Genomic DNA, 18,913 nt, shown 5'->3' with positions numbered 1-18,913 from the left:
GGGGGGGGGGGGGGGGGGGGGGGGGGTGGGGGGGGGGGGGAGTGGGAAGGGACTAAATCAAAATGGAGTTGGATTGGGAAATAAAGCACTGTGTTCCCCTGCGGTGCCCACCTCTCCTGAAAGGCATTGATAGGCATCACATGCTCCTTCTCCAAGGACACCTGGGCTGGAATATAACCGCGAAAGAGGTAATACCTCATTAACTGCACAGGCTATATGGTCACTCATATTTCCCAAGAGTTCCATGGCTTCAGTGGATTTTGCAGACTTGCTATCTTCATCCCAATTAAATGGAATTTGAAATATATGGTAAGTCAACTTGGGGTAGCCAACTTTGCCTGTGATCACGAGCCATCTTCTGTCCGTAGTTTGAAAATGGTTGTGTTTATTGGCAGTGTCTCCAGTAAGTTCATCAGTGATCAGTAAGCAGCAACCAGCATTGGGCTGGGCAGTAGCCAGTGGAATGGCCAATGGTACAGAGTCAGGTAGGTATTTAGAAGGCTCTGTCGCACAAATATGACATCATCTGTGCAAGTGTATGCAGCTGGGGGCCTACTTGGTGTATTACCCAATGGAAGCATGTCTTCATATCAATTCCAAATATTAAATTATAGTGACACTTAAAACTGATGAATAATTTTACTAATCATTCCCCCATCTTCCCCTGTGTATCCATCGATACAAACCATAATTTTACATCTACAGGCATATCTGTCAAATTTGTAATTTTGTCGACCAAAAAAAAAATTGGAGTAACTAGCTTGATAACGCAGCTGTTCTTTGATTTGTGATCTGATCAATATTCTGCAAATTGTCCATAGATTTTCTCATATTTGTTTTGTGGCAACTTTCTCTTATCAAAAACAATTGAACAGCCGCCTTTGTTTATTGTTTTACAATAACTTTCTTGAGATCCACTTACTTTAATCTTTGAAACTCTAAAGTTGGGGCAGTCACATAGCTTCTAGAACTGAAAATGTAACACTATATATCGACAAAGAGATCAATGATGCCCTTGCACTCACTAAACGTATCACACACGTCATTTAGAAGTGGAGCTCCCAATGGTGTCTTTGTGTCTTGCTTTATTTCCAACTACGTTGAAACCACAATGAATCAAATTCAGATAACCCAATACACTGGTTGTGGTGAAGATGGCAACCAATCCTGCAGAATGGAAAATCCCACAGAACGATCCCTGTGACAAGCTTAAAGTTCTGAACTGGTAACTGCAGATCAGCCAACGTCATGCACACTTGTCCTATGACTGTGCCAACCACTTAGAGCAAAGTTAGGCCAGGACAGAGTGTAAATCACCAGTAAGGCCACAGTAATTGCTGCAAAATGGTCTTGCATGCATCCTGAAGAAATATGCATAAAGAGACATAGAGTCATACAGCACAGAAACAGATCCTTCGATCCAACCAGTCCATTCTGACCATAATCCCAAACTAAACTAGTCCCACCTGCCTGTACTTGGCCCATACCTCTCCAAACATTTCTTATTCACGTACTTATCCAAATGTCTTTTAAACTTTGTAGCTGTATCTACATCCACCACTTTCTCTGGCAGTTCATTCCACACATGGCCACTCTGTGTAAAAAAGTTGCCCCTCGTGTCTTTTTTAAATTTTTCTCCACTCACCTTAAAATATGACCCCTAGTTTGGAAATCCCCCACCCTAGGGAAAATACACCTTATCTATACCCCTTTTTTATAAACGTCTATAAGGTCATCCGTCAATCTCTTATGTTCCAGTGAAAAAAAGTCCCAACCTATCCAGCCCCTCCTTATAACTCAAACCCTCCATTCCCAGCAACATCCTCGTAAATATTTTCTGAACCCTCTCCAGCTTAATAACATAGTTTCTATAACAGAGCAACCAGAACTGGACACAGTACTCCAGAAGAGGTCTCCCCAATGTCCTGTACAACCTCAACATGACATCCTAACTCCTATACTCAAAGGTCTGAGCAATGAAGGCAAGCGTGCTAAATGCCTTCTTAACCACCCTGTCTATATGTGTTGCAAATTCAAAGAATTATCTACGTAGGTCTCTCTGTTCTACAACACTACCCAAGGCCCGAAACTTTAATTGTATAAGTCCTGCCCTTGTCTGTTTTACCAAAATGCAAGACATCTTGATTGCAGCTGAGACTGGATGGTTTTACTGGCTTTCAGCAGTTCACTGTTTGATGTTTAAAGATGAAGTATGTAATGTGTTACAGCTAATAGTGTGCACCAATGTGGATAGCACTGAAAAGTCATGACAGGTAAGTGCAAGAGGCCACACTGCTTTGTGAAATTTGAGACTATTCACACAGTGTGCAGCTGAACAAAACCATTGGATTCAGTGCCAGCATTTTTGAGGCCACGATCAGGAAAGTGACCAAAACATATCAACAGAAGAACAGGACGGCTGTCACCCTTTTGGTCTGGAGGGAGGGGTGGTGGCACAAAAAGCTGGACCCGCAAAGAAGCGCCTTTCCTGGGCTGCAGATAAAGAAAGGTTATGGTTCAGGGCCTTTCACTTACCTCCCGGGAAAGAGAAGAGAGAGAGAGAGAGAGTGCTGCTGGATCTGCAGAGGATCTGAATGGTTTTGTAAAACAGAGTCCAAGGGTGACAGCACAGGAAAGCTGAGAATTCATTGGTTGTGAGCAGCTGCAGTTAGAGAGTGTGTTCCAATTCCAGTAATGCTGAACATGTAAATTGCTAAACTAACCCAGGAAAAGTAAGATTTTGCAGGCACAGGAGAGCGAGCAAACTTGTGAGCAAGGGCAAGGAATTTCCACTAATATTCAGTTTATAGTAATAGTACAAGAGTGAAACCAAAGTAAGATAAAGTAAAGTAATTTAAAAAGTGTAGTGTTGTGACATGTCAGGGCAGTTCTGTCAAATGGAATACCAGTTCTGTGGCATGTGGGGATTTGTAGACACTTCACATGACCCAGATGAGCCGACACACAAGCAGGCTGGCTGTACAGGCCTGAGCCCTGGGTCACTGAGGATCATCTACAAGGCAAACAGCCATGCAGAGAGAGCACTCAGTGAGGGGTAAACAGGCAGCAATAGGAGACTGCCAGGCAGGCCAGCAGGATCAAGCAGGAGTCTCCAGATGTCCAGCTCAATGACCAGTCTTCTATTCTGGAGATGCAACAAGAACGAAACATGTGGCCCAGCCGAACAGGAGGCAAGGAAAAAGCAATATCATGGAATCCCTACAGTGTGGAAACGGGCCCTTTGGTCTGACAAGCCCATACCGACCCTCAGAGCATCCCAGCCAGAACCATTCCCCAAACCCACCTAATCTACACATCCCTGAACACTACGGGCAATTTAGCATGGCCAATCCATCTAGCCTGCATCTTTGGACTGTGGGAGGAAACCCATGCAGACACAGGGATAATGTGCAAACTCCACACAGACAGTTGCCTGAGGGCAAAATTGAACCCAGGACCCTGACACTGTGAGGCAGCAATGCTAACCACTGAGCCACCATGCTGCTACAGAATTCTTTAATGAATTATCACTGTTAATCCAGAGACCCAGGTAACATTCTGAGGACCTGGGTTAGAATCCCACTACGGCAGATGGTGGAATTTGAATTCAACAAAAATCTGGAATTAAGAGTCCAATGATGATCATGAATCTGTTTGTCAATTGTCAGAAAAACTCATCTGATTCACTCATGTCCTTTAGGGAAGGAAGTTGCCATCCTTAGCATGGGAGGTTGCAGGAAGGTGGGCTTTAGATTCTTGGGACACTGGGTCTCGCTCTGGGGGTAATCTGGAGATTACTACTTTAGAGGTCCTGCTTACTAGTTTTCTACCTAGCACCCTAAATTTTGTCTGCAGGATCACATCCCCTTGTTTCACTGTTTTTTGGCATGACTCCAAGATGATATGTTACCTGGCCGGTGTTAAAGGTAAGGGCGTCACAGAACGGCTGCTGTGTATTTTTCTGGGAAAGGCTGAACTGCCAGAGGTCATGGTCCATATTGGTGCGAGCAACTTAAATAGGGAAGGGGATGTGATCCTACAGTCAAAATTTAGGGTGTTAGGTAGAAAACTAGTAAGCAGGATCTCTAAAGTAGTAATCTCCAGATTACCCCCAGAGCGAGACCCAGTGTCCCAAGAATCTAAAGCCCACCTTCCTGCAACCTCCCATGCTAAGGATGGCAACTTTCTTCCCTAAAGGACATGAGTGAATCAGATGAGTTTTTCTGACAATTGACAAACAGATTCATGATCATCATTGGACTCTTAATTCCAGATTTTTGTTGAATTCAAATTCCACCATCTGCCGTAGTGGGATTCTAACCCAGGTCCCCAGAATGTTACCTGGGTCTCTGGATTAACAGTCCAGTGATAATACCACTAAGACATCAGCTACCCCTGAATCTCAGTCCAATGGTTCGGTTTAAAATCGAGAGGAAAGAGGTATTGAATAGGCTGCCAGTACTTGAAGCTGATAAGGCACCAGTTTATGTTATGATACATTCAGCTGTGAAGAAAGATTGGAGAAGTTTGGACTGTTTCCCTTGAAGAACAGAAGGTAAGAGAAGATTTGACAGAAGTTTTCAGGATCATGTGGGGTCTGCACAGATTAGACAGGGAGGAACTGTTACTGTTTGTGAAAGGATCAACAATCAGAGGGCCCAATTTTAAATAGTTTTGCAAAAGAAGCAAACGCAAAGTGAAAAAATAACTTTTTCACGCAGTGAGTAGTTAAGAGTCCGGAATGCACCATCTGGAAGAGGTCATTAGATTGCAATAGAAATAATGTGCAGGGTCTCAGAAGAGGCAGGAGTTTGGCACCAAGTCAAATTATTCAGAGAGCTGGTGCAGACACGTTAATGACTGGCCTCCTTCTGTATCACATTATTAACTAATCAAAAAAAAATCTATCGAGCTAGGTTTCATTCACAACTTCCAGAAGTGCCATTGGCTGGGATATAAAATGCTGCAGTGCAAAATCCCGAAACATCCAGCATCTTGTGGCTCCTTGATACTGAAATAGTCCATGTCCAAATGTAGCAAGACCTGGACAATATCCCAGCTTGGGCTGTCAAGTGACAAATAACAATTGTACCACGAAAGTGCCAGGCAATGACAATCTTCAACAAGGTTGAAGATTTTCTTTAGAAGTAGTGTCCAAGATGTAACTATCTTCAGCCTGGTCCATCAATGATTTTCTCCCCATCATAAGGTCTGAAGTGGGGGTGTTCACCATTGATTGCACAGTGTTCTGCATCATTCATGACTCCTCAGTTTTTGAAGCAGTCCATGTTCAACGCAACAAGATCTGGACACCATTCAGGTTTAGGTTGACATGTTATATTCATTATTCACACAAGCGCGAAGTAGTTACCATTTCCAACAGGAAATGCTGAATCCGCCACTATCAATATCGTAGGGGTTAACATTAACCAGAAACTGAACTGGACTAGTCATATAAATACTGTGGCTACAAGAGCATGTGAGAGGCTAGAAATTCTGTGGCAAGTAATTCACCTGACCACCATTAACAAGGCACAAGTCAGGACTGTGATGGAATATGCTTTATATGCACTTTCTTCACCTCCGATGCACAGCAGCAGCTGTGACATCTACAAGATACAGAGCAGAAAGAAGGTAGCTCACCACCACCTTCTCAAGGACTACTAGGGTTGGGCAATCAATGCTGACCCAGCTAGTGACACCCCCATCCCATGAGTGGATAAAATAACTCATCCAGAAATGATTTCTTAAGGGTGAAAGATCCCCTGGGGGAGTACCAGATTCATCAGCCCATCTTGAAGCTGTTATGAATCAGACCAAACCCCTTCAAATATAACAAGGAGACAGCTTAGACCCTAACTTTTTCTTATTTAAAAGCAAGTGTAAGGTGCTGTGTTCCAGGTGTAATTTGATTGGTTACACTACTCGGCTTTAAGCAAAACACACTTTATTTATAGCCTACAGTTAAAATACAAACACAAAAGAAAGAAGAATTGGTATAACTTTTAACTCTATTGGAAAACTTAACAGAATAATAGATTATTTAACCACTAAACAGTAACTTTCCAATATAGTAACATCCCAGAAACATCCGTGACAAATGCAATGTCAGCAAAACAGATTGTCCCATACGTGACTCTGGCAGCATGGAGCGAACCCACACTTTTAGCTGTAACAGAGACAGAAATGCAACAGCTTCCACAATCAGCTTCAAAACCCCAAAATCTACTGAAAGCTAAATTAAAACCCAGCTTCTGTGAGAGCCTGGCTCCACCCATTAATGGTGTTTCTAATGTTCCAACTTAAAAAAATCCAAGGCCTCACACATTGTTTACTTTCTTGGCTTGGCAGACCGCTCAGCACCTCTGTCTCAACCTCTCTTCATTAAAAAAAAACCCAGGACAAAATAAACTTCTTAAATTCATTGTATCATTACAAAGCAAATGAAAAGTTGGTTAGCTCAGTTGGCTGGATGGCTGGCTTCTGAAATACAGTGAAGCCAACATCATAGGTTCAATTCCCACAATGGCTGAGGATTGTCCCCCTCACCTCACCTCACCCAAGGCATAGTGACCTCAGGTTAAATCACCACCAGTCTTTTCTCCCTAATGAGAGTGGTCTGCTGAGACTATGGTGACATTACCTTTATTTTTATATCGAAGCAAATTGCAAACAGCCTGCAGAAATAGGTTAAGCAGTCTCTATAAGTTCTGCAATGGGACAAAAACAAAAAGACAGCTTACCATCGACGTGGAAACATTCCGGTTGATTGAATAATGGAGGAGGTTCTGTGTTGTTTTCATACATTTCAGCCAATGAGTGAAATACATTCCTGCAATACAGAACATAAAAGATAGAAAATATAACACAGAGGTAATTATACTTTCAAAAAGTAATTCATTGGCTGAAAGGTGCTTTTGGAAGCCTTGTTGATATGAGGGTAGATTATGGCAATGTAAATTCATGCTTTCCTTTTCCTTTCATGACAAGACCAGCAGCTCAATGACATACTGTGTTCTGACTAAGTCCAAAAATTAGCAAAACATCTAATTTTACTACAGTGCTTGCAAATTGACTACTGAATATGAAAACGTCATCATCAAAATCAAGAACAAATTGCCAGTTCATGAACAAGCACATCTACATTTGAAAAGTAAACAAGTGGGATTATGGTCAGCCTCTCTGCTCCTATGATGCTGCTTGGCCTGCTGTGTTCATCCAGCCTTGCACCTTGTTGTCTGGGATTATGGTCAGTCTTCCTATCCTAACCAGACACACAAGGCAGCAATAGATTGATCTGAAAAGGATCAGATCTGAAATTCTCGGCTCATTGATGACTCACTTTCTTCTTGTGTGAACAAATTGCGATTCAAATCTTTTCATGTAACCCAGGCACAAAGCCAGCTGTAAGATTATGAAAGAGGCTCTCTTGAATAAAACATTGGGCTGGATTTTTTTTTTCAGGGTGCTGAGGTATATTTCAATGTGCAAATGGCCACATTTTGTTTTTGGAGGAAATCCAATTTTCTTCTGCATTCCCAATTTGAAGCCATTTTCCACTGGCTATTTTGTGACTCGGAAAGCCTACCAACCATCACTGAGGTCAGGTTCCCCTTTTTAAATCAGGAGTGAAAATCAGGTTTTATGCTGCATTTTTTAAATAGTGATTCAACACAGGGACCTATCCTTCAAAGATGTGTTAACTCTTGCATTGATCCAATGTGTATATTTATTCAAATTCATTACAATGTAGTTACAATGGTAAAAGTACCACCATGCAATAAAAAGTGTGTCAAAATGACCTGCCTGCCAGTAATGTCATCTTTTCTGCTGTGATTTAAAAGACTTTGGCTGATTTAAATAAAGCTTCAGTGATTGAAAAAAACTCTAAACTGCTTGTCTACATTGATTGACTGGCAATCTGCTTTGAAATAGAAATCAGCATAGAATCCCTACAGGGTGGAAGCAGGCCACTAAGCCCATACTGACCCTCTTAAGAGCATCCCAACCAGACCCACCCCTTTACCCTACATTTCCCATGGCTAACCCACCTAGCCTGCACATCCCTGGACACTATGGGCATTTTAGCATGGCCAATCCACCTAATGTGTGGGAGGAGACTGGAGCACCCGGCAGAAACCCACCCAGTCACAGGGAGAATGTGTAAACTCCACACAGACATACACCCAAGGGTGGGGCTGAGCCCAGGTCCCTGGCACTCTGAGGCAGCAGTGCTAACCACTGAGCCATTGCACCAGGCACCTTCCACTCTTTCCTTCTCAGAGGGCAGTGCAGATGAATAACAGTCTCAACAAATGTTAATGACAGATCATGCCTTTGAAGGATGACAAATTGTACAAGGATAACACAGTGTGGAGCTGGAGGAACACAGCAGACCAGGCAGCATCAGAGGAGCAAGAAATACTACCTCAAAGTAGTACAAGGAACTTTTCTTTTCCTAAAATTTTGGAATACATTTCTCTGTTTCAATATAAATTATATGAAGGCTTTCAACACCTGGTGAGAAGCTTATTCACCTCCACCCAGCCTCCCACATTCCCACAACACCCTCCCCTCCCCCATTCTCCATCACCACCACCAAGAACACCAAGTACTTTCCATTAATGTTGCAAGGAATCCAAGGACTGCAAGTTGTGAATACTGGGTGAGTGAGAAGGAAGTATACATGAAGGAAGAGACGGTATGGAGAAATATAGGAAAATCTGGAGGATGGAGGGGATGTCGGCTAGCATGGGTGATCTGAGTGGGCATGGCCTGGTGCAAAAGGGTGTTGGGTGGAGGGGTAAGGGAGGTGAGAAAGGGCCTTTATAATGTTGGGAGCTGGGATAGTGTGTTGGAGAACTGAGATGGGCCTTCTAACCAGCTCATCTCCACATTCATATTCCTCACTCTCAAACTCAGATCGTAAACTGCACTGCAAAACTCTCCTCACTGCAAGGTGAAAACCCAAAAACAGAACATGAACTCACACAACCTCCGAGATGCAAAAATACACAGGCCAGATTTTCCTGAGCCCAGAGGAAGATTTGTCCCATGAACTTAAGACCTTGACTGCTTGTTTATGTAGATATAACAGATCCCATTATTTGATCATGGGGAATTCTCCCAATGCCCAGAGCAGCATATCACACTTAGGTTAGCAAGCTGAATTGAATTAGCTTTATCGTCAAACATACTCAAATGAGTACAGTGACAAGTTTACAGCCGCCACATTACAGCACCATCTTAGGTACAAAGGTACCGAGGTACAGACACTTAAGATCAAATTCTTAGGAAACAAAACAAAATTAGAAAAGTAAAGAAATAAATAGTCCAGCATTATGGGTAATAGGAGTAAATTAGAAAAATAAAGATGTAATAAGTTCAGAATCAGTCTTTCCGAGTCAGTCCATGCCAGCACCTAGCCTCAAGGACAGACCTCCACAGCCTCAATGTTATGGACTTTGCAAAATGGCTGTGTGTTTATCTACACAAACTGCAATTCAAAATGCTGTTAAAAAACTGGCTGAAAATCACTTAGGGTGTGTAACAAATGTGGAAGTATAATCGTAAGTCCTTCTTCAAAACCTTAGTTCATCTTTCTTGTTATGAATGCTGACTGATGTTTTCACTCTTTCCATAATTTGCAGTTTTATTTTAAACAACAGAACAGGACATTGATTAAGAAAGTATGATATATGGATTTTCATATGGCATTTTTCAGGTGCTGCATAGTAGCCTAGATATAAAATTAAAACACACAGTCAGAATAACAATTACATTTCTAAAATGCCTTCAAAGTAGCAAAACATTTCAGAAATGCAATCAGACAAAAAGAAATGACTCCGAGACAAAAAATGGGGGTGACCAAACACTCGCATAATTTAGTTTATGTTTTATAGGTTAGTGTGTGTTGCCCTTGAACAAAGTGGCTTTGTAGGGCTATTTCAGAGGGACCTCCCCTAGAGGGGAGGCAGTGGTGTAGTGGATGAGTAAATGAGAATCTCAGGATATAGGTTTGTGGGATATAGTGTTCTGGGATATAGGTTTCAATTCCAGCATGGCAAATGGTGAGGTTTGAATTCAATAAAAATCTAGTATAATGTCGACCAAGTAACAACTGTCAACTGTTGCATATAAAATGGGGAAGGCAATGGCCTAGTGGTATTATTGCTGGGCTGTTAATCCAGATAAAGTTCTGAGGACCCAGGTTCAAATCCTACCACAGCAGATAGTAGAATTTGTATTCAGTAAAATATCTGGAATTAAGAATCTAATGATGACCATGAACCCATTGTCTGCAGAAAAACCCATCTGGTTCACTAATGTCCTTCAGGTAAAAATATCTGTCATCCTTACCTGGTCTGGTCTACAAGTGACTCTAGACACACAGCAATGTGGTTGACTCTGAACAACCCCCCAATAAATGCTGCCTGGTCAGTGACACCCTCATCCCATGAATGAATAAGAAAAAAATGCCCTTTTCACTAACCCTTTAGGGAAGGAAATTGGCTGTCCTTACCTGGTCTGGTGATATGTGAGCCCAATCCCACAGCAATGAGGCTCACTCTTAACATTTTTGCATGGTTATGGGGACAAAGTGAGGCAGCAAATTGTCATCTGGGCAAATAGAGATATGCAATAAATGCTGGCCAGGCCAGAAATGCCCCCATTCCGTGACCAAATTAAGAATAAGTTGTTAACCACATTATTGAGAGTCTGGACCAGGTAAGAGTGGCTGATTTCTTCCCTTAAACTGAATATAATGAAATTTTACACCATTGTAATAATTCTGTGATTCTGTGCAACAATGCAAAAGGAGGCCATTCAGTCCCTGTACTATTATCTAGCTCAGCTCTATTATCTAGTGCCAATCTCCTGCCCATATCCTTGCACGTTATTAATAACCAAAAAAAAATCCAATACCCTCTTGACTGCTTCAATTGAGCCTGCCTCCACCACATTTCCAGGCAGAGCATTCATACCCTAACAAATCACCGTGGGAAACGTTTTTTTCTAACGTCACGTTTGCTTCATTTGCACATCATTTTAAATCTATTCCCTCTTGTTCCTGCACTGTTTACAAGCAGGAACGGTTTCTCCCTATCTATTCTGTCAAGTCCATTCATGATTTTAAAATTGTCAATCCTCAGCCTTCTTCTCTCCATGCAGAACAGTTGCATCTTCTTCAATCTATCCTCATTGGCTAAAGTTTCTCATGCCTGGAACCATTTTGGTAATTCGCTACTGCACTCTCTCCAATGCATTCATATCTTTTCTATAAAGTGGCACCCACAGCTGTATACAATACTCTGAGGCTGACATCTGACGTATGTCTTGTACAAGTTCAACATCAACTCCTTGCTCTTTGATCTATGCCCCTACTGATACAGCTGAGAACACTATGCTTTATTTACTGCTCTCTCCACCTGCATGGCCACCTTCAATGAACTGTGCACATATAAATTCAAGTCTCACCGTTCCTGCACCCCGTTTAGAATTGTACCCCTTATTTTATATTGTCTTCCAGCATTCTTCCGACCACCTCACATTTCTCCGCATTGATCCTTATCTACCATCTATCCATTCACTCTACTAACTTGTCAATGTCCATTTGGAGTTCTACACTATCCTCCTCTGACTTGATGGGCTGAATGGCCTACTCCCATTCCTATGTTCCTATGTAAACTAACAGTCCCAATAGTGATATCTGGGGAACTCCATTACAAATCCTTCTCCAGCCCGAAAAATATCCATTGACCACACCACTCTGCTTTCTACCCACAGTCAACTTTGTATCAACATTGACACTCCCCTTTTTTATACCATGACTTACAACTTTCCTCATAAGTGTGTTGTAAGGCATTGTATCAAATATCTTTTGTAAATCCTTGTTTACCATATCATAAACATTATTGTTGAGACATAAAAACCGAAAGAACTGCGGATGCTGTAAATCAGAAAACAAAAACAGAAGTTGCTGGAAAAGCTCAGCAGGTCTGGCAGCATCTGTGATGAAAAATCAGAGTTAACATTTCAGGTCCAGAACACTCTGAAGAAGGGTCACAGGACCCAAAACGTTAACTTTGATTTCTCTTCACAGGTGCTGCCAGACCTGCTGAGCTTTTCCAGCAATTGCTGTCTTTATTTTTGAGACATACAAGATTCTTAAGGGGCTTGACAGGGTAAATGCTGAGAGGATGCTTCCTTCATGGGAGAGTCATAGGGCACAGTCTCAGAATAAAAGGGCGTCTGTTTAAGACTTGAGATGAGGAGGAATTCGGAATTTCTTCTCTCTGACGGTTGAGAATCTTAAATTCCTTGCCACAGAGAGCTGTGGGGTACAGGGTCCTTGTGTATATTTAAGGCTGAGATGGATAAATTCTTGATCAATGGGGGGGGGGAATCAAGGGGAAAGGGCAGGAAAGGGAATGCGAGGAATGCTGCATCAGCCATTGTCCTTTTGAATGGTAGATTAGGCTTGAGGGGCCGAACGACCTACTCCTGTTCCTATTTCTTATGGTCTTTTCACCCTCATCAATCCTTTCTGTTCCCTCTTCAAATAAAAAACTCCATAAGGTTGGCTAAACATGATTTCCCCTTTAAAAATTCATGCTGGTTCACGGTCACCTTTACTGAGAACGGTTTAATATTCCAGATTATTAATTGATTTTAAATTTCACCATATGCTGTGTCGCCACAGAATCAGTCTGGGCTCCTGGACCACTGACCCGATTACATTACCCTCTCCCAAGCAGGGGGTGGAGGGGTTAATAGGAGGGCCGAAAAAGGAGGAAGAGGTGGAGACTTTTAGGAAAGGATTGAGACTAGAATCAGATAAATGTTGTGTTCGGAATGTGAAGAGTTTTAAAGCAACCTTAAAACCCATTTAATAAATTAGAGGTCATTGCCAGGAAAATGAAGGGACAGGTTAAAAGATCTTTTTCTTCGTGTTAGTAAAATGTAGTTCCCCACCAAAAACAATGGTGGGAGAACCCATAAACGATTGCAGAAGAGAAGACGCATATTAAAATGTATCGATAATGCAAAACACTGCCTTTCAGAGCTTAGATGCACAAATCCAAACAGTATCTGATTTGCCCACAGTTCAGTTTCCTACCTTTGGATTGGAATGGCTGATTGAATTCCAATGGTTTTGTAGCTAGCAGGGTGACACGGGAGAGAAACATGAACTGGGGCGGTCAGATGATGTGGGTTAGCAGTTAACAGGAAGCAATACGGCTACCTCCTGCCTACAGCTGATGGTGTAGACATATGTAGCGGAAAGCAGTCAGCTTGAAGTGCACATAAAGCTTCACCTTCGCTGGGAGCAGTTGCATTTTGCCGGGACTAGTGCATGGGAGGGTTATTAAAGGAAGCAGTCTTGCTGCTCCACTGAGCCCAGAAATCCACCCTCTCCGGAACCAGGGACTGAGCCACACTCGGGTAAAGTGCACCCTTCCCTCACCTTCACCCTCTCGCCCGATCGTATTTACCCTGAAAGATGCGTGTCCGAAGCCCCGACGCACCGACTCTACTGGAATTGCCCGGCACTGTTAAATTTGCCTTTTGTCCGGGTCTCCCTTAACCTAATGCTCCTGGTTCGCTCAGAAAAAAAAATGACTGAGCTTGGAAGAGGGTCTTGTCTCCTGGCAGCCAAAAACTTGCAAGCCTCGCTTTGTCTGAACACCCTGTGATCTGTATGTCCTACAATGTTATGATCCGCCTGTATTGCTCTCAAAACAAAGCTTGTCACTGTACTTAGGTGCATATCACAACAAGAAATCAAATCAAATCAAATTTCTTGGACGGCAGGACTGACAAATCAAGAAAGACTGGATAGGTTAGGACTGATGTTTGGAAAAATGAGGGGGATCTGACAGAAACTGATAAATTTCTAACAGGACTAGACAGGGTAAAGGCAGGAAAGCTGTTGCCAGTGACCAGGGGAATCCAGAAACACTAAGCAAAAGGCAAATGCTATGTTGGCATTCATCATGACAGGATCCAAATATAGGAACAGGGATGTCTTGTGTGAAATTGAGAGTGGTGAACCTGTGGAATTCCCTGCCGCAGAAAATGGTTGAAGCCAAAATATTGAATGTCTTCAAGATGGGGATAGATATGAGCCTTAGGGCTAAATGGATGAAAAGATGGGGGACAAAAGAGGGAACAGGATACTGAATAGAATTCAGCTGTGATCATATCGTATGGTGGAGCAGGCTTGGCCTACTCTTGCTCTTATTTTCTATGTAACTATTAAACTGATCTCAACCCCCATAAGTCACACCGATATCCAACCACCCAACCCCATGTATCCCAGCTGAACACAACTCCACAGACACCCTGCCCTGAAACCTTAAGACATAAGAGCAAAATTAGGCCATTCAGCCCATTAAGTCTCTCCACTATTGAATGAGATCATGTCTGATTTGATAATCCTCAGTTCTACGTACTTGCATATTCCCCATAACCCTTGATTCCCTTTCTAATTAAAAACTATGTTCCTGGGTTAGGAGCTCTCTCTGGCTTAATTGCACAGGTAGGAGGTCACTAACGTCACCCCTGACTTTATTTAAAAAATTCTTGTCTGTAAAGTGCTTTGGGATCGCATGTGAATGTGAGAAGTGCTGTATAAATCTAGTGATGGAGTCATAGAGACGTACAGCGCAGAAACAGACCACTCAATCAAGCTTGTCCATGCGAACCAGATATCCTAAACTGAACTAGTGCCATTTTCCAGCATTTGGCCCATATCCCTCTAAACCCTTCCTATTTATATACCCATCCAGATGCCTTTTAAATGTTGTAATTGTACCAGCCTCCACCACTTCCTCTGGCGGCCCATTCCATATACCCACCACCCTTTGCATGAAAAAGTTGTCCCTTAAGTCCCTTTTAAATCTTTTCCCTCTCAGTTTGAACCTATACCCTCTAGTTTTGGACTCCCCTACCCTGCAGAAAAGACCTTGGCTATTCATTTTCCTCTGTTCCTTTTTTATTCAGTGTTGTAATGTGGGGATAAAAACAACACTTGGAGAAGCTCAGCAGGCCTGGCAGCATCTGTGGAGAGAGAACCAGAGTTAACGTTTCAAGTCAAAAGACTCTTCTTCCAAACGAATCCTATTTCTCTCTCCACGGATGTCGCCACACCTGATGAGCTTCCCCAGCATATTCTGTTTTCATGTGAGATTCGCAGCATCTGCAGCATTCTAGTTTTGTTGGTAAAGTTGAGAAATGTGATAGCTAATTTGCATACTGCAGTATCCCACAAATAGCAACGAGAAAATAATCTGTTCCAGTGATATCAGTTGGGGGATTATCATCAGTCAAGATATTTCTTGGAGATTAACATGGGATTTTTTTTACATCAGCTAAAAAGACCAGTAGGGTCTTGCTTTAACATGTCCTCTGAAAAATGGGACTTCCTGTGCACTCCTCCAGTGTTACACTGGAGTCTGTGTGCAAGTTACATCCTCACGACCCTGAAATGGAATGTGATCTCAATTTTCCAATAGTTGATTTTTATCCGCTGTATCCACTAATTTATTCAAGTCTACTTTCATTTGATTTGAATTACTATTGTCACATGTACCGAGATACAGTGAAAAGTATTGTTTTGCATGCTAACCAGACTAATCATACTTTACATAAGGACATCAGGGTATTGGAAAAGAATGCAGAAAGTGGTGTTACAGCTACAGAAAAGGTGCAAAGAAAGATCAGTTTTAATATATGAGAGGTCCGTTCAGAAAATAATGAGGGGTATAGAAAGAGTTAATGGTAGTTGTCTTTTCCCTAGGATTGGGGATTTCAAGACTAGGAGACATATTTTTAAGGTGAGACGAGAGAGATTTAAAAAAACGACATGAGGGGCAAATGTTATTACACAGAGGGTGGTTCATGTGTGGAATGAACTTCCTGAGGAGGTGGTGGATGAGGGTACAATTACAAAAAAAGACATTTGGATAAGTACATGAGTAGGAAAGGTTTGGATGGATATGGATAAAAACAGAAAGAACTGCAGATGCTGTAAATCAGGAACAAAAACAGAAGCATCCGTGAAGAAAAAATCACAGTTAACGTTTCGAGTCCAGTGACCATTCCTTCTGATTTTTTCTTCACAGATGCTGCCAGACCTGCTGAGCTTTTCCAGCAACTTCTGTTTTCTTTGGAGGGATATGGGCCAGGGTCAGGCAGGTGGGACTAGTTTAGTTTGAAATTATGGTCAGCATGGACTGGTTGGACCAAAGGGTCTGTTTCCATGCTGTATGACTGTATGACTCTATAACAGCAGGGAAGAAGCTGTCCAAAAACCTTCATTAGTTTTGTGGTGTTCTTTCTGTGGGATAGAATGCAGAAAAAACACAACTCAGCAACTTTCTCACTTCTGGGTTAGATAGTACTTGCAAACTTTGAATGTAAAGAGAATTTTTTGTGTTTTGTTTTTAAAAGCCATTTTGTAGCATCCTTCTGCCATTGAAATATCTAAAAAAGTCTTCACATGAGAAAGGGATGGAAGCACAACAGACACTATATTAGCAACATCCATAAGTGACAACAACATGAACAAGCAGTTAATCTGTTCTGGTGAAGTATCTCTGGACTCAAAGTGTTAGCTCTGCTTTCTCCCCACAAATGCTATCAGACCTACTGAGTTTCACCAACGACTTCTGTTTTTGTTTCATTTAACCTGTTACTGTGTTTTTCTCTCCACAGATGCAGCAGACCTGCTGAATATTTTCAGCATTTTGCGTTCTTCTTGTGAAAGTAATTATGGTAGAAAGTTTGAGAGCACTTTTATGTTGGCAAACAATCCTGTGAGATCTTTCATATCCACCTAAAAAAGTTAGACCCAGTTTTCAATGCCTCATCTCAGGGCCATAACACTCAACAATGCAGTGCCATCATACTGGTGCAACAATGCAGCTTAGAACTGAGAAAAACTATGGGAGCAATGTTTCACTCCAGATTCCACTGCACTTGGTGTGCATGCACGTAGTGGTGCTAGAAATAAGCCCTAAATCATCTTCCTACTCTGCTCTGAGGCCACATCCTTAGGTTGACACAACCCAACAATACTAGGAGTGCTACACTAGAACCCAACTGAGAATTTAGGCATCGGAGCACTGGACAACACAGTCCTGGGTCTCAGCCTGATCCAGTTACATAAGTGATCTTTGTCACAAAGGTTGATATTTCATTTACACCCTCACTCCAAAACCCTCACTGTATTGTGGGACCTGGCATATCTTATGCCAGATGTTCACCAGAACAGCATTTTATAGAATCAAATAATCCCTACAATGTGGGGGCAGGCCAGTTGAGTCCACATCGAACCTCCAAAGTGCATTGCACCCAGACCCATCTCCCTACCCTATTGCTGTAGCTCCATATTTCTCATGGCTAATCCACCTAGCCTAAGCATCCCTGGAACTATGGGCAATTTAGCATGGCCAATCCAGCTAATCTGCATATTTTTGCACTTCGGGAGGAAACTGGAGCACACAGAGGAAATCCGCACAGTCACGGGGAGAACATGCAAACTACACACAGGTGGTAGAATTCCCGAGGGTGGAGTTGAACTCAGGTTCCTGATGCTGTGAGGCAGCAGTGCTAACCTCTGAGTCACAGTGCCAATCCCAGGGTTTGTGTTCAGTGTTTATGAATTCCAGGACTGGTGCAAGGTTTGGAATCATTAACTTCTGGCCTTTTGAGAGGAATGTAATTTTATAATCTTACACATTAAAACAAATCCCAAAATAGCAAAGAGGGAATTAGACCCAAGTCTATCATTAGAGGAACTCAAAAAGCTCTTAACAGAATTCCATGGTTTTACTTTAATAATCTATCACTCTCAGCTATAATGTCATCACCCGTTGAGGTAATATTATTTGGAATATAAGAACAGAAGTATTCAGTTTAGTCCTCCTGGGAATTTGATTTAGCCAAGCTGAAGTTGGCACAAGTGTCTATCTTTAGAGTATCTAACTAACCATAAGAGGTCAAAGAGTGGGACTTAAATAAGTACAACACATGCTACTATGCCCAGTCAACTCAAAATCAATGAATGGCCATTCATTTAAACCGAGTAATGTACTGCAATTGTGACCTCATGCCAGAAATATTTATAAGTTGAAACCCAAATAACATATTAATCACAACTAGTATTTTTTCAACTCTTTTTTTTTTCAGTTATAGCAACTTATAACTGTTGTTACAGGCTGGCAACCCACATTTAGTACTTTCTAACTCACACCCAAAAACTCATTTTATCCATTGTTAATGATATGAACAGACCATCCCTGCTCCATTTCCGGTTGTTAATCTCAGTTTACTCCAGCCACCATAGTCTAACCCCGGTTGTAACCACATATTTTAATGAATTCTTTCCTGACCAAATTTCAATGTTTCAGGTTGTGACTTGGCAGAATTTTCATTTTGCATTGAGTATTGTTAAGCATGTGGAAGCTAGGGGTAAAAATCCATTAATTGTTCGAAAGGGAAGTGGGAAAAGGAGATGTTTGTTCACAGCTATCACAGTCCTTTTGTGCTATAAATAGTTCATGGTCTCCAGTTCAAAATGGATGCTTAGTCAAGAAGTTTGTAATTTTAAGCTTTGCATGGCCATTTCTTGCCAATATGGAGACTGTTCAAATAGTTTCTCCATTTGTTCTTCACTGGTTTTCACCCAAGGAAAGAAGACTTGTCAACAAAAGATCACATTTGGATGGTTAATGTGACTGTACTGCATTTTCATGTGTGTTATTTATGCATAACATTTTCACTTAGTCATGGTTAGCCATAGAATCACACACAATCATAGAATCCCTACGGTATAGAAGCAAGCCATTTGGCCCATCGAGTCCACACCAACTCTCCCATCCAGACCCAGCCCCTTATCCTATCCCTG

At 41.9% G+C, this 18,913-nt stretch overlaps 1 protein-coding gene across 7 annotated transcripts in view; it reads right to left on the bottom strand.

Moving 5' to 3' along the window:
• The window catches only part of LOC109936984 (kynurenine--oxoglutarate transaminase 3), a 75,889-nt gene that overhangs the window by 51,449 nt on the left and 5,527 nt on the right, over nt 1–18,913 (bottom strand). For 3 of the 7 annotated variants that reach the window (XM_048601948.1, XM_048601945.1, XM_048601946.1), the window contains exon 2: nt 6,744–6,832. In XM_048601948.1, coding sequence (XP_048457905.1) covers nt 6,744–6,830 — 87 coding nt within the window. In that variant the 5' untranslated portion in view covers nt 6,831–6,832. The other 4 variants (XM_048601947.1, XM_048601949.1, XM_020535602.2 and 1 more) reach the window with 4 other exon arrangements.

This window comes from Rhincodon typus, chromosome 10 (genome assembly GCF_021869965.1).
Source record: "Rhincodon typus isolate 14 chromosome 10, sRhiTyp1.1, whole genome shotgun sequence".
Taxonomy (NCBI): Eukaryota; Metazoa; Chordata; class Chondrichthyes; order Orectolobiformes; family Rhincodontidae; genus Rhincodon; species Rhincodon typus.
The sequence above is the reverse complement of the archived record's forward strand: the minus strand, read 5'-3'. Positions and strand labels throughout refer to the sequence as shown.